The following is a 12,696-nucleotide window of genomic DNA, read 5'->3' as shown; positions in this document are numbered from 1 at the left end:
TATGGGAAATCTCCGGTTTGGAAAAAGACTGCAGGCTGGGGGACGAGGACTCTTCGGGTGCCACCACCACTTCGAGGGGTAAGTTGGGTAGTTGGAGGATAGGTAGGCACCCTGGGATTGGGCACAGAGGGCCGTGGGGCGCCGGGTGCAGGGGTGCCTTTTGATGTCGGAAATCTTACCCTCTTGTTGATCGCGGTTGGGTGCCGGACTCGGGGCCACAGTCGCCGTGGGGTCGTCCTCGTGGGTTTAGTTCACTCCGGCACCGGCCAGGCTTGGCGGGTGCAGAGTGGGCTGGGATCGCGGTTCCGGGCTGCTGCCAGGGGTGAAAGGTAGGTTCTGAGTAGAGCCTCTACTCGTGGGAGTCCCAGGGGATCAGAGTTCAAAGGTAGCCAGGTCCTCTGGGGTTTCTGAGGTTGCTGGCCACAAGAGATGCCGGGTTTGGAGCAGCAGCAAGTCCGAGGTCGACAGGCCGGTAGGGCTGGGGCCAAAGCAGTTGGTGTCTCCCTCTCCTTTGCAGCTGCAGGGCAGGTCTTCTTTTCTTCTCGCTCTTCTTGTAGTTTCAGAATCTGGAATCTGGGGAAGGAAGGTTCAGGGTGCCCCTAAATACTAGATTTAGGGGTGTTACAGGTAGGTGAAGGCCAGGGACCAATGGGTCCTTTTCCTGGGGTGGATACACCCCCTATCCTGCTCCTCTCCTGTGGGAGGGGGGCAGTAGCCTAATCCTGATAGGGTAGGGCCTCCCATCTTCAAGATGGCGAGAGCCCGGAGATGTGCTTCACCTCGCCTCCCCCACCTGAGGGGTGGGGTGGGCAGGCTGGCACATCCCCTGTCCTTGTATGGGGTTTCCGGCCAAGCTTCCCGCCAGAGTGGGGGGTTGCAGTGGCCTGGGGAAACTCCTAGAGGCGGCAGGCCTTTGAAGCTTCCCTTTGCTCATCCTGGGGGAGGAGATCTATCACCTCACCCAGGATGTGCATTGTTGCAGGCCCGGGAGAGCAGGGGCTCTCCCACCCAGGGGTCCAGCAATGTGTCTGCTGTGTGGCAGCCTGGGCAGCCTCAGAGCAGACGTGGATTGTAGGTTAGTTGTTGGAGAGCATCTCTAAGATGCCCTCTGGGGTGCTTGGTACATTAAATCTCACACTGGCATCAGTGTGGGTTTAATGTGCTGAGAAGTTTGATACCAAACTTCCCAGTCTTTAGTGTTGCCATTATGGTGCTGTGGAGCTCGTGTTTGACGAGCTCTCAGCACCATGTACTCTTAAATGGCAGCACTGCACTTACAGTGCCCGGGAATGGACCTGGGTACTGTAGGGGCACAGGGCTCCTGCTCCTGTGCCCACACCATGGGCATAAGGCACCCAGCCAGAGGGGTGACTGACATATGTCTTGGCAGTGTGGGTGTTGGGCATGGCACACAGAGATGTGTGCCATGTCGACTCTTCATTTTGTCCTGCACCCAGACACTCAGCCTGCAAGGGCAGTGTGTCTGTGTAAGGGTACAGGGCCCCTAAGGGTGGCACAATCAGTGCTGCAGCCCTTAGGGGTCTTCCCTGGTCACAAGGCCCTGGGTACCTAGGGTACCATTTACCAGGGGCTGACATGTGGCCAGGGTTTGTCAATTGGGAGTTTGTGTGTTTTAAGGAAGGAACATAGGCCCTGGGCACCTGATTGGCAGGAGTCCAGGGTACACTCAGTAAAAGTACATTCAGCAATTTAGCAAAAAGTGGGGGCATACCATGCAAGAAAGAGGGCACTTTCTCACACCTAGTACTTGCCCTCATGTCACAAAGTGTATCACTTTCGCCCATCCCAGCTATTGAGCCACAATCGCAATGCTTGCTGAAACTGTAAGCGCAGATGTGCTTAACGTTGTAGGCTGAAAAAGCAACAAAGGCTGGAAGCCCCCCCTAATGACGAGGAGCCACTACACAATCATGCTGTAGATGTCCATGCTGTAGATGCTACGATTTGCCAAGCTTAATTGAGATCACTGACATAACCTCTTACTGCAGCCAAATACAACTTCTCCCGGACAGAAAGAAAAGCAGGGGGAGGAGGGGCAGGGGTGATAGAAAATCACGGGATATGGAAGGGGCCTGTCAGACTATACCATAAAAATACGAGAACCACCCTAAAATACCATGGCAGACTTTTTATTTTTGCAGTTTTATATAGCGCAAACTCGACCCGAATGTATTAGCACGTTTTATATGAGCACCAGTTAGTTACGTTACACAGGGACACATTCATTTTTGGTAGGTGTGGAGATTACGTGATTTGCCCTGAATCACACGATGTTGAGCCGACGCAGAGATTAGAACCTGGTTCCCCAGCCCCCAAGTCGACACCGTGCTGTGGGTGAAAATCACATTAGTTCAGAAAAGTGACCCATTTTCTCTAGCACAGAGGCAGACGCCACTTCAATACACTACTAATTTCAGCAGATACCGATGCAGAGCCACAGGGTGATCAACAGCTGTGTACGGGATCGCAATGAAGAAAAAATGGAGAGTTGGCGGGAAGCAACACGGAGGGCATGGGGAGGAAAGCAAACGGAGAGGATTAAGAACAAGGAGTAGAGTGCAATGTGGTGTTAGGGAATAGAAGCACACGAGTGTGGAAAAACAGGCAAAAGCACAGGAGGGTGAGCGCATCAGAGGGAGTCGGATGCTCACAAGCAACAGAGACGGAGCAACACAAACACGGCAGTGGAGGCAGCACACGAGGGAGACTGATAAAAACCACGGACTCTTGTTGAGTGCTTAAGCAAATAGAAACAAGACAAAAGGAAAAGAAAAGCGGAAGAAAAGTGAAGACCAGACAAGAAAGTGAAAGCGAGCACGATGCATGAAAAAAAAACGGTGGGAGGGGTGCGGGGAGTGCGGCAGAGAGCAGGGACACGCAGTGTTTACCTTGCGGGAACGGGCACGATAATTGCCAACACATGGCGCCGCTCGCTCCCGCAAGGGAATCGCCAAACGTGCATGCGTTGCCATTCAAAGCAATGCAAAGCGTGCACGTTTTTGCCTGAAAAACTGAATCGATTTCTAAAGGTCTCCTCCTATGCAGTGCATGCGCATGCGCATGCGTAGGCGAGACCTAAAAGGACAAACAAATGCTGAACCTGGATCTAATCAAAGCCTTCTCACTGCAACTTGGATTCTCCCATTGGCAGACTTACCTAATTTACATGGATACCCTCTGCAGTGTACTCATGGGTTTTCTTCTAATGTAATCAGGGCCAGACTGGCCATAGCGGGCACCGGGCAATCCCCCGGTGCGCCGCACGGGTGGGGGTGGTTTTGGGTCCCTGGGGGCCGTTTTTGTTACAGGGCAAAATCGGCCCTGTAACAAAATCGGCCAAAAACGGGCCCTGGTAAAAAGCTCGGCCGCACCCCCAACCCCCCGGGGAGGCGGGGGAGGGGCGGCCGAGCACTTTCTCAGGGCCAGTTGTGGTTCCCAGTCCGGCCCTGAATGTTATCCCTGCTGAGAAAGGGAATCCTTGAATTGCCTGGACTATCCATCTTGCTGTAGTCCTTTTGCTTACTGTTGCCCCTTTTTTGGGCAGTCCAAGAGAAACAAAACGGAAATGTTACTTACCTGTGATCCCAATTCTCTTCCAGGGGAATCCTCGTCATTGTCATAAGCACTGAAGAATCCTGCCCAAGCGTGGGCTCCCGAAGCAATTTACAAAAGGACATATGTATTCACTGGAAAAAACAAAGGTTAAATGGACGTTGTAGTTGGGGGGGAATGGCAGTTAAAACATACCATTTTAAACCAACAAAACCACTGAAACTCACCAGTTGTAGGTATCTCAAGTAACTAACTCGAGCCCTAAAGTATCTGCAGCTCGCGGCCCAGCCATACACAGTACTATCATCAATGATGTCATTACAGATGTCGCAGTCATGTTATCAATGAGATCATCAAACATGTCACTAGTGATGTATTATGAGAGGTAATTGGCAGTGCACAGCGAGGGCGCGAGTTACAGTTACTTTAGGGTCAGAGTTACAGTTACTTGAGATAACGATAGCTGATGCGTTCCAGTGGCTCGGTTTAAAACGGTATACTTCAGCTGACATTATCACCTTACTAAAATGTACCTTTAACTTTAGGTTTTTTCAGTGAATTTCGAACTTTATGTTTAAAGAAATGCAAAGTAAGATATCTTTATCTAAACTAACTATAACATCACGTTAACCCCTGTTATTTTCATTGAATTTCTACTTTTTTTTAAATGTAAAGTATTATTTTATTACCAGAAAAGAGAAGGCTAGACCGTGGAACCCTATAAGACACAGCACCTGATGCACTATCCCTAGTCTAATATGTCTATCTATTGGGGGTAACTAAAGATCTGTGTGCACACTGTCAACGCACCCACTGCCACAATGCGATCCAATACAGGATTATCACAGTAAAAACAAAAAGCAAAGGTGCACCACAAAAACAAGGAAAAATATTCAATCCGTGTCCACAGTATGTTCGACGCGTTTCGTCCATACACATGGACTTCTTCAGGGCTGTCAATTTTAACAAAATATGCACATATATATACACTAAAAAAGGACATCTGACAGGAATTACAAACATGGACATTACCATATGTAACGCCAACACTACCTGTGTGCAGTGTGGAGTTGGCCACAGGTTTCAGTCCAGGAGAATCCAAGGGGCCTCGCTGACTCACTCGGGACACTTGCTGGATCACGAAAAACAAGCCCTCCCCCCATTTTTTTTACAATTAGATCCAGGGCGTGGTCCCTCTAAGACCCCCACTTGGCCCTATGGGTCAGGGTGCTCTACCCTGCCCACTTCTATATTTTTAAAAAAAAATCAGGGCAGAGTGACTGAGTCCCCTTGTCCTAAAATGGGGAAAAACAATATTTCTCTTCATGTTGCTGCCAGCCAGTCAGAGTGGGACCTCCCACAGGACTAATGGGAGCCTCTCACTCACACGCGAGCGCAACAGAAGACAAGGAAAAAAAGCAAACCCCCTGAACCATTGTTTTTTCCTATCATATTGCTCACATCTCTATTTTTAGGATCGCCAGTTCAATGCATCCATTTATCCAAATGTGAAAAAAGGCTTGATTATGTACCAAAACAAAAAAAAAAAATCAACCAATTTGCTAAGTCGAGGGACTGTCTGTATACTGTAGGATACAAATTCTGTCCTAATCCTGTCCACGTCGGCTTAAGGTAGTTCAAAAATGGCCCTGCCAATGCCAGAACTCTTACTTGGAATAATCGTTGATTATGAATGTGTTCATTCTATCATACCTGTATGATCACCCACTCCCACCCAAGTTTTTGGACTGAGGCTGCTGGTTGTTTTTTTTACCCTGTTGTACACTGGGTCCTGCTGTTCCATTGTGGCCAGCCCATGAGAGGCTTTGTAGATGTGCTAGCCCGAAGGCTAAGGAACCACAAAGCGGATTACAAAGGTTAATTGTAACTTAAAAGAACTTAATTACCTTTGGAAAACTTATCTCCAGTACCCCTCAATAGATTTTTGTTTTTTTGGTATCTCTGGCCTTGGCCCCTTGTATCTCTCATCAGTGACTCTTGTTGGTAACGTCGACGTGTTATCTGAGAGTCCATGGCAAGGTTTCTTTCAGTGGCATCTGCCAAATGCTGAAACTAGCTGCCTGCTCATCAGCAACCACAGAAGAGTTTAACATCTTTCTCAGAGGAGTTCGAAACTTGGCCAATCCATGTTTATGTCATGGTGGTCACCAGATTATATTCGATCTCTTGCTGGATGGTAAATCTACAGTGAGCTTTAAAAGAACCAGGGGCTGAGTCATGAACTGTTATATGCACCAACGCGGAGGCCTGAAAAATTATTTTATTATAAACCAGCAGCCAACGGAGGACACACAATATCTGGCAGAAATATCTTAAACCATCCTTGCTGCGGAGTTCTGTAAATGCTGAACTGTTTTAATTTTGTTTTCGGAAGTCCTCAAATGAAGACATCACAACAGTGGAATCTGATCCTCACTACAACAGTGACCATATATTGTTCTTTCAAAAGGGGTTTGATGTGTCTCTGAGGTTTTAGATGATAATTGGTATAGGAGCCCACCGAGTTGATCTGGAAAACCCCAGACGTGCACGGTTCAAACACACAGGATTTTAACTTTGTCCTTAGTCGTGATAACCCTCTACCTTTTTTTAAGAGTAGCAAATAGCTACTTACTAGATTACCTCAAATAGTTACGATTGATAACGAAGTCGTCATTTTTCCTCCTTTCAGGCTTGAGAAGTTGCCCCTGATCCTTGCCTGACTTCAGCTGAAAACCTTGGCTACTTTCAGACCAGATTCACACTTTGGGCAGGTTAGTGACCACCTGTGAGATGGCACTGTAATTTTGGAACATTACATCCGCTGCTAGATAAGATCTCTTAAAAGTTTAACATATGTGTAAAAGAGGGGTGGGGACAAGCCATGTAGCAGGTTGTGCAGCTCTTGAGGCAAAGATAACCTACAGAAACGTGCTGTTCTGCCAAGCGAAGAGGACTGGGGCCATTTTGCGGCCCATTTTGAACCCCCACCACCTCCTTCAGTCTATGGCTCAGGATCTTATGGTCAAGGGTGTAAAATGTGGCAGCGAGTTCAAGTAGCCTAATGAAGGTAGTGACTCCCTTCTCTGTAATAGCAGGTATTTCTAAAGGCACCTTTAGCACGGTTGTTTCATGGCCTCTACTAAGTCTGTAGCCAGCCTGCCATCACCTCAGAATATTAAAAGGTGCAGAGTGACTGCCTTTTTATCAATGGTTATAAGAAGGAACAGGGGGTTAGCCATCAGCCTCTACTTTAAGATCCACAGTAATGATTGTTGGTTTCTTTAGTGGCACCATAATTGTGTCGGTTAGTCACCCCACGACAGCAGAGTACCATGGCGCCATGTCTCCCTAAACTTTATCCCTACATAGCAGGAGTACTGTCATTCTACAATATAGTACTGCAGTATTATAAACTTTTTAAGACTTTGATACATTTCAGTTAAGTTGGTCAAAAGAGAAGGGTGTCATAATATTTGCTTTTATGTTTCCATTCATTCTCTGCCAGCATGGCCTTATCAGTGAACAGTTATTAATCCTAATAGCAGATTCACAATAAACGGAGGCTTAATGTCATTCATTCCTGTGACGGATTACATACTCATGTGATTCTATGTAGAAAGATAACTTACCTGCTGGGCAGACGGCAGTATTAACTTCCTCAGAGCCCTGATCATCCATGGAATGGGCATCTCCCTCTTCTTTGATGCTGTCTGAGACCATCACTACGTTGAACTCTTGTGATGTAATAATGGGCAAACAAAAAAATTATTTCACAGTCACATAATTTGAAGTGTGTCCTGCTCTTCTTCACCTCCCAACTGATCTCATTACATCCATTCATTTCAACGTCAGTCACAGAGAAAGGAGATGGGGCCCTAGATACCTTGGTCACCTTCATGAGTGCCTCATTTATCCATTTATTTTCCAGTCAGTCACAAGGGCTGGGGTGCTGGGCACCTGCCACCTCCTCGTTCTCCTCATTTCATGTCAGTAAGTCAGTCACATGAGCAGTAGTGGAGCCTGGCTCTCTGTTGAAAGCTCATTGGCCTCATCACATCCATTCATCTCACAGTCAGTTACTAGAGCAGGCGAAAGGGCCGTTGGCACCTCTGTTGCCTCCTTGCTGTATTCTTCACATCCATTCATTTCACATAATAAAGGTGGAGTCTCTGTCTGTAATATTGATTTGTTTACTAAATCCGTAGGAGTGGTTTTGTAGCTTGAAGAATTGGCTGGAACATGCTGTAAAATAATTCCACTGTTTTGTGGCTGGGTCTGAAATGGTCCATTTCCCTTCTCTCTTTTTTGTTGCCAGCATCATAGACTACTTTGTGGTGGTATGTCTGTCCCACCCCCCTCACCTCTGTGACATCAGACGGCACCCAGAAGTTCTTGTGCTAAGTCGCCATCTTTGACGTGTTTCTCGTCTACAGTCACTACTGCCTTCGTGAAGCATGCCTGAATTGCATACACTATGCATCGCTCAACAGTCACCTTAAGTCGCCGGTTTCCCCTAACCTGCTAGTCCAAAAGAAACAAAGAACTATTTTGCCTGTCTTACATCGCTTTGTTTCTCTGGGTGTCTAGTGAGTACAATGCTCTTTAAGAGTGCATCTTTGGCAGCTGGGAAAACACCGGCTGGTGTTTGTATAGTTCGATTTATGTGAAATTCTGACACCATCTTTGGGAGACATTGTGGGTTTGTCCTCATGAAAACCTGTCCTTATGTATATGTAAGTATAGTTCCTGAATGGTGAGTGATTGCAGTTCATCAACTCTATGCAGGAAGGTTGCTTCTGGAGTTAGAAATTTTAGTCCTGCCTTGTGCATTGGCTCAATTGGTTCTTTCATTATCTCACTGAGAGCTATGTTTAGGTTCCTCCCAGTCATGTGTTCTGACCTTGGGAGTGCATCTTTTTTGCTCCTTCTAGAAATCTCTTGTTTACTGGGCATAGGTGTACCCTAGGCCTACCAGGGGCTGCAGCATGTATTATGCCACCCCTGGCCTGGCCTTCCATTATGACACAACTAGCTGATCACTCAGCCGGGGCAAGGTCGTGTAATCACCCCTTGCTTAGGTGTAGTATTCCTATACCTACCTTATATATAGACACATGTGTACCTATCAGCCACTCCTATGGCAGGCCTTAACAATCCTGGAGGCAGAGTGCTTGGTAACATGTGAGATGGTGCTCTAGCATGAGCTGTGCCTGTCTGCAGCTTTCGGAACCATGTCCTTATAGCTGTTCTATGATATAGCCTACCATATACTCTTAAAGTGCCTTATAATCTTAAACGGTTATGGTAACTATGGTTTGGCTTTATCAAAACATGTCGTGTAAGGTGTCTAACACTTTGGAATAATACCCCCATACCATTTCTGGTGATGAGGATATTATTCCTCCCTTCTAGAGGGAGAGACATGTTAAAATCCTACTTTGCTGTTTAACTCTCACCAAAGCCTCAGCATCACAAAATGGATGCTGCTGCCACAGACACGAGTCTGACCTCCTGCAGCTGGGAGCCCTCCCAGCCAGGGAGGCCTGGACAATAGGTTTCCTGCTTGGGGAGGTGCTAGCACCTCCCAGGACAGACTTTAGTGTATTGGGGCAGGGAGGGCTGAAAGGAATGAGACATGCCTGGGGCACACAAGGTGTCCCATGCATAGTCCAGTTCAAACCGGCGCTGGGGCACTCCAGCCCCAGCTCTGGCGCGAAACTGAACAAAGGAAAGGGGGTGTAGCCACTCCCCTTCCTGGTCCCACCCATAGGAGGGACCTTGCAGGTAGCCCAGCCCACTAGCCCAGTATATCGGTAGGTAGCTGAGCCCTGCTAAATCAGATTAACCTGAATCTGCAACTTGAACAGAAACTCTGGACCATCGACATTCGACCTCAGGAAGAAGACTGAAGAAATCTCCCTTGTGGCCAAGGAGTGACCGCCCGGGGCAACCAGGCACCATCCAGGAACCGCTGCTTGCTTTGCGACTGATCCTACGAGGGACGACTGCAGAGACTGACCAGCGCCGAGACTTCCAGACACCTCTGACCCAGATCCACATCTGCAGCGAAGCTGAGACCCGTGGAGGCGACGAGGGACGTGGGACCGGCGACTTGGGAAAAAGTGGCTAGTAACTGACTAGCGCGACTTCCGAGGCTTCCTCGAGGCTGTGCTTGGGGAATTGAGAAGCCCCAATACCGAGCACCATCTGCAAAGAAGATCAGCTCCCCACACTTCACGTGTTCTGCGTGGGGCCCTTCTGCACCTGAGTTGCTCGACGTGTTGTCCAGTTGCTGGCCAGTTGGCTAGTAGCCTCTGCGACGACGAACCTTTGTTTTCATCTTGCTGGTCCGGCTCCTCCAGACTGGAGCCCGCTCCTCCTTGTTGATCGCGGTTGGGTGCCGGACTCTGGGTCACAGTCGCCGTGGGGTCGTCCTCGTGGGTTTAGTTCACTCCGGCACCGGCCAGGCTTGGCGGGTGCAGAGTGGGCTGGGATCGCGGTTCAGGGCTGCTGCCAGGAGTGAAAGGTAGGTTCTGAGTAGAGCCTCTACTCGTGGGAGTCCCAGGGGATCAGAGTTCAAAGATAGCCAGGTCCTCCGGGGTTTCTGAGGTTGCTGGCCACAAGAGATGCCGGGTTTGGAGCAGGAGCAAGTCCGAGGTCGACAGGCCGGTAGGGCTAGGGCCAAAGCAGTTGGTGTCTCCCTCTCCTTTGCAGCTGCAGGGCAGGTCTTCTTTTCTTCTCGCTCTTCTTGTAGTTTCGGAATCTGGAATCTGGGGAAGGAAGGTTCAGGGTGCCCCTAAATACTAGATTTAGGGGCGTTACAGGTAGGTGAAGGCCAGGGACCAATGGGTCCTTGTCCTGGGGTGGGTACACCCCCTATCCTGCTCCTCTCCTGTGGGAGGGGGGCAGTAGCCTAATCCTGATAGGGCAGGGCCTCCCATCTTCAAGATGCCGCGAGCCCGGAGATGTGCTTCACCTCGCCTCCCCCACCTGAGGGGTGGGGTGGGCAGGCTGGCACATCTCCTGTCCTTGTATGGGGTTTCCGGCCAAGCTTCCCGCCAGAGTGGGGGGTTGCAGTGGCCTGGGGAAACTCCTAGAGGCGGCAGGCCTTTGAAGCTTCCCTTTGCTCATCCTGGGGGAGGAGATCTATCACCTCACCCAGGATGTGCATTTTTGCAGGCCCGGGAGAGCAGGGGCTCTCCCACCCAGGGGTCCAGCAACGTGTCTGCTGTGTGGCAGCCTGGGCAGCCTCAGAGCAGACGTGGATTGTAGGTTAGTTAGTTGGTATGGAAGGAAATGTAGGTTACAGGTACAGTAGTTTATCGTTACTTTTGTAATCCAGTACTGGGTGTCTGGACTCAGTACTGGGACCTTTATCCAAAACAGGTAAGTAATTACGTTTTCAGATGTTATACGATTTTTGATGAATATTTAGAAATTGCAGAAATTAACACTTAGAAGAAATTTCACAGAAAAGCAGTCAATGGTTTCCTATGGAAGAAAAATGAGTTAAAGGTAAGTATAGTTGAGGGTACTTTTCAGAGTCAGTGCTGGGCACCAAGATCCAGCACTGGGAGTTCACCTAAGAGCAGGTGAGTAAATTCGTTTTTGTCACTCGGCTGATTTTTGGTGATTATTTGAAGATTTGAAAAGTCCACACTTAGAAGAATTTTCAAGAAAAAGCCAGTCAATGTTACCCTATGAGGAAAATGAAGTTAGCGGTTTAAGGGTAAGTACTCGACTGGCAGAGTTGAAGTTCTGGGCATAGACTCAGGGGTCCCCCAGTTTCAGGTAGGTACAGTTAGTTCACCCTCAGCGGTTTCAGGACGGCCGGGTGCAGAGAGAGTTAGGCCCAATGTTATCCTATGAGGGATAGGGGGGCCTTGGTTGGTGGCTGCTGTCTGGCAAGCCACGCGGCTGTGGGAGCTGGGCTCCTGGTCACTTACTCAGGGCAAGTGGGGAAGTAGGTTAGAGTAGAGTTTTCACTGCCAGGGCCACTCGGGCGGCTGGGTGCAGGGTGCTTTTGAGCCGTCGGCCGCTCAATTGATTTCTATGGGAAATCTCCGGTTTGGAAAAAGACTGCAGGCTCGGGGACGAGGACTCTTGAGGTGCCACCACCACTTCGAGAGGTAAGTTGGGTAGTTGGAGGATAGGTAGGTACCCCAGGATTGGGCACAGAGGGCCGTGGGGCGCCGGGTGCAGGGGTGCCTTTTGGTGTCGGGAAATCTTACCCTCTGTTGATCGCGGTTGGGGTGGCACTCTGTTCTGAGGCTGCAGGCTTCTCCAGGATTGTCGAGGGGGGTCCTTGGGTGCCGGACTCGGGGTCACAGTCACCGTGGGGTCGTCCTCGTGGGTTTAGTTCACTCCGGCACCGGCCAGGCTTGGCGGGTGCAGAGTGGGCTGGGATCGCGGTTCCGGGCTGCCACCAGGGGTGAAAGGTAGGTTCTGAGTAGAGCCTCTACTCATGGGAGTCCCAGGGAATCAGAGTTCAAAGGTAGCCAGGTCCTCCGGGGTTTCTGAGGTTGCTGGCCACAAGAGATGCCAGGTCTTTGTTCTTTTTGCTCTTCTTGTAGTTTCGAATCTGGGATCTGGGGAAGGAAGGTTCAGGGTGCCCCTAAATACTAGATTTAGGGGCGTTACAGGTAGGTGAAGGCCAGGGACCAATGGGTCCTTGTCCTGGGGTGGGTACACCCCCTATCCTGCCTCTCTCCTGTGGGAGGGGGGGCAGTAGCCTAATCCTGATAGGGTAGGGCCTCCCATCTTCAAGATGGCGAGAGCCCGGAGATGTGCTTCACCTCGCCTCCCCCACCTGAGGGGTGGGGTGGGCAGGCTGGCACATCCCCTGTCCTTGTATGGGGTTTCCGGCCAAGCTTCCCGCCAGAGTGGGGGGTTGCAGTGGCCTGGGGAAACTCCTAGAGGCGGCAGGCCTTTGAAGCTTCCCTTTGCTCATCCTGGGGGAGGAGATTTATCACCTCACCCAGGATGTGCATTGTTGCAGGCCCGGGAGAGCAGGGGCTCTCCCACCCAGGGGTCCAGCAACGTGTCTGCTGTGTGGCAGCCTGGGCAGCCTCAGAGCAGACGTGGATTGTAGGTTAGTTGTTGGGGAGCATCTCTAAGATG

The 12,696-nt window shown here is 49.7% G+C and overlaps 1 protein-coding gene across 9 annotated transcripts in view; it reads right to left on the bottom strand.

The window, feature by feature from the left end:
* LOC146799881 (uncharacterized) overlaps nucleotides 1-12,696 on the bottom strand; it is a 638,539-nt gene that overhangs the window by 533,864 nt on the left and 91,979 nt on the right. For 6 of the 9 annotated variants that reach the window (XM_085620804.1, XM_085620811.1, XM_085620806.1 and 3 more), the window contains exon 5: nucleotides 7,206-7,316. In XM_085620804.1, coding sequence (XP_085476930.1) covers nucleotides 7,206-7,316 — 111 coding nt within the window. The remainder of the gene's footprint in view (nucleotides 1-7,205; nucleotides 7,317-12,696) is intronic. The other 3 variants (XM_085620807.1, XM_085620809.1, XM_085620812.1) reach the window with 1 other exon arrangement.

The sequence above is a fragment of the Triturus cristatus genome, chromosome 8, assembly GCF_964204655.1.
Source record: "Triturus cristatus chromosome 8, aTriCri1.1, whole genome shotgun sequence".
NCBI classification, from domain to species: Eukaryota; Metazoa; Chordata; class Amphibia; order Caudata; family Salamandridae; genus Triturus; species Triturus cristatus.
The sequence above is the reverse complement of the archived record's forward strand: the minus strand, read 5'-3'. Positions and strand labels throughout refer to the sequence as shown.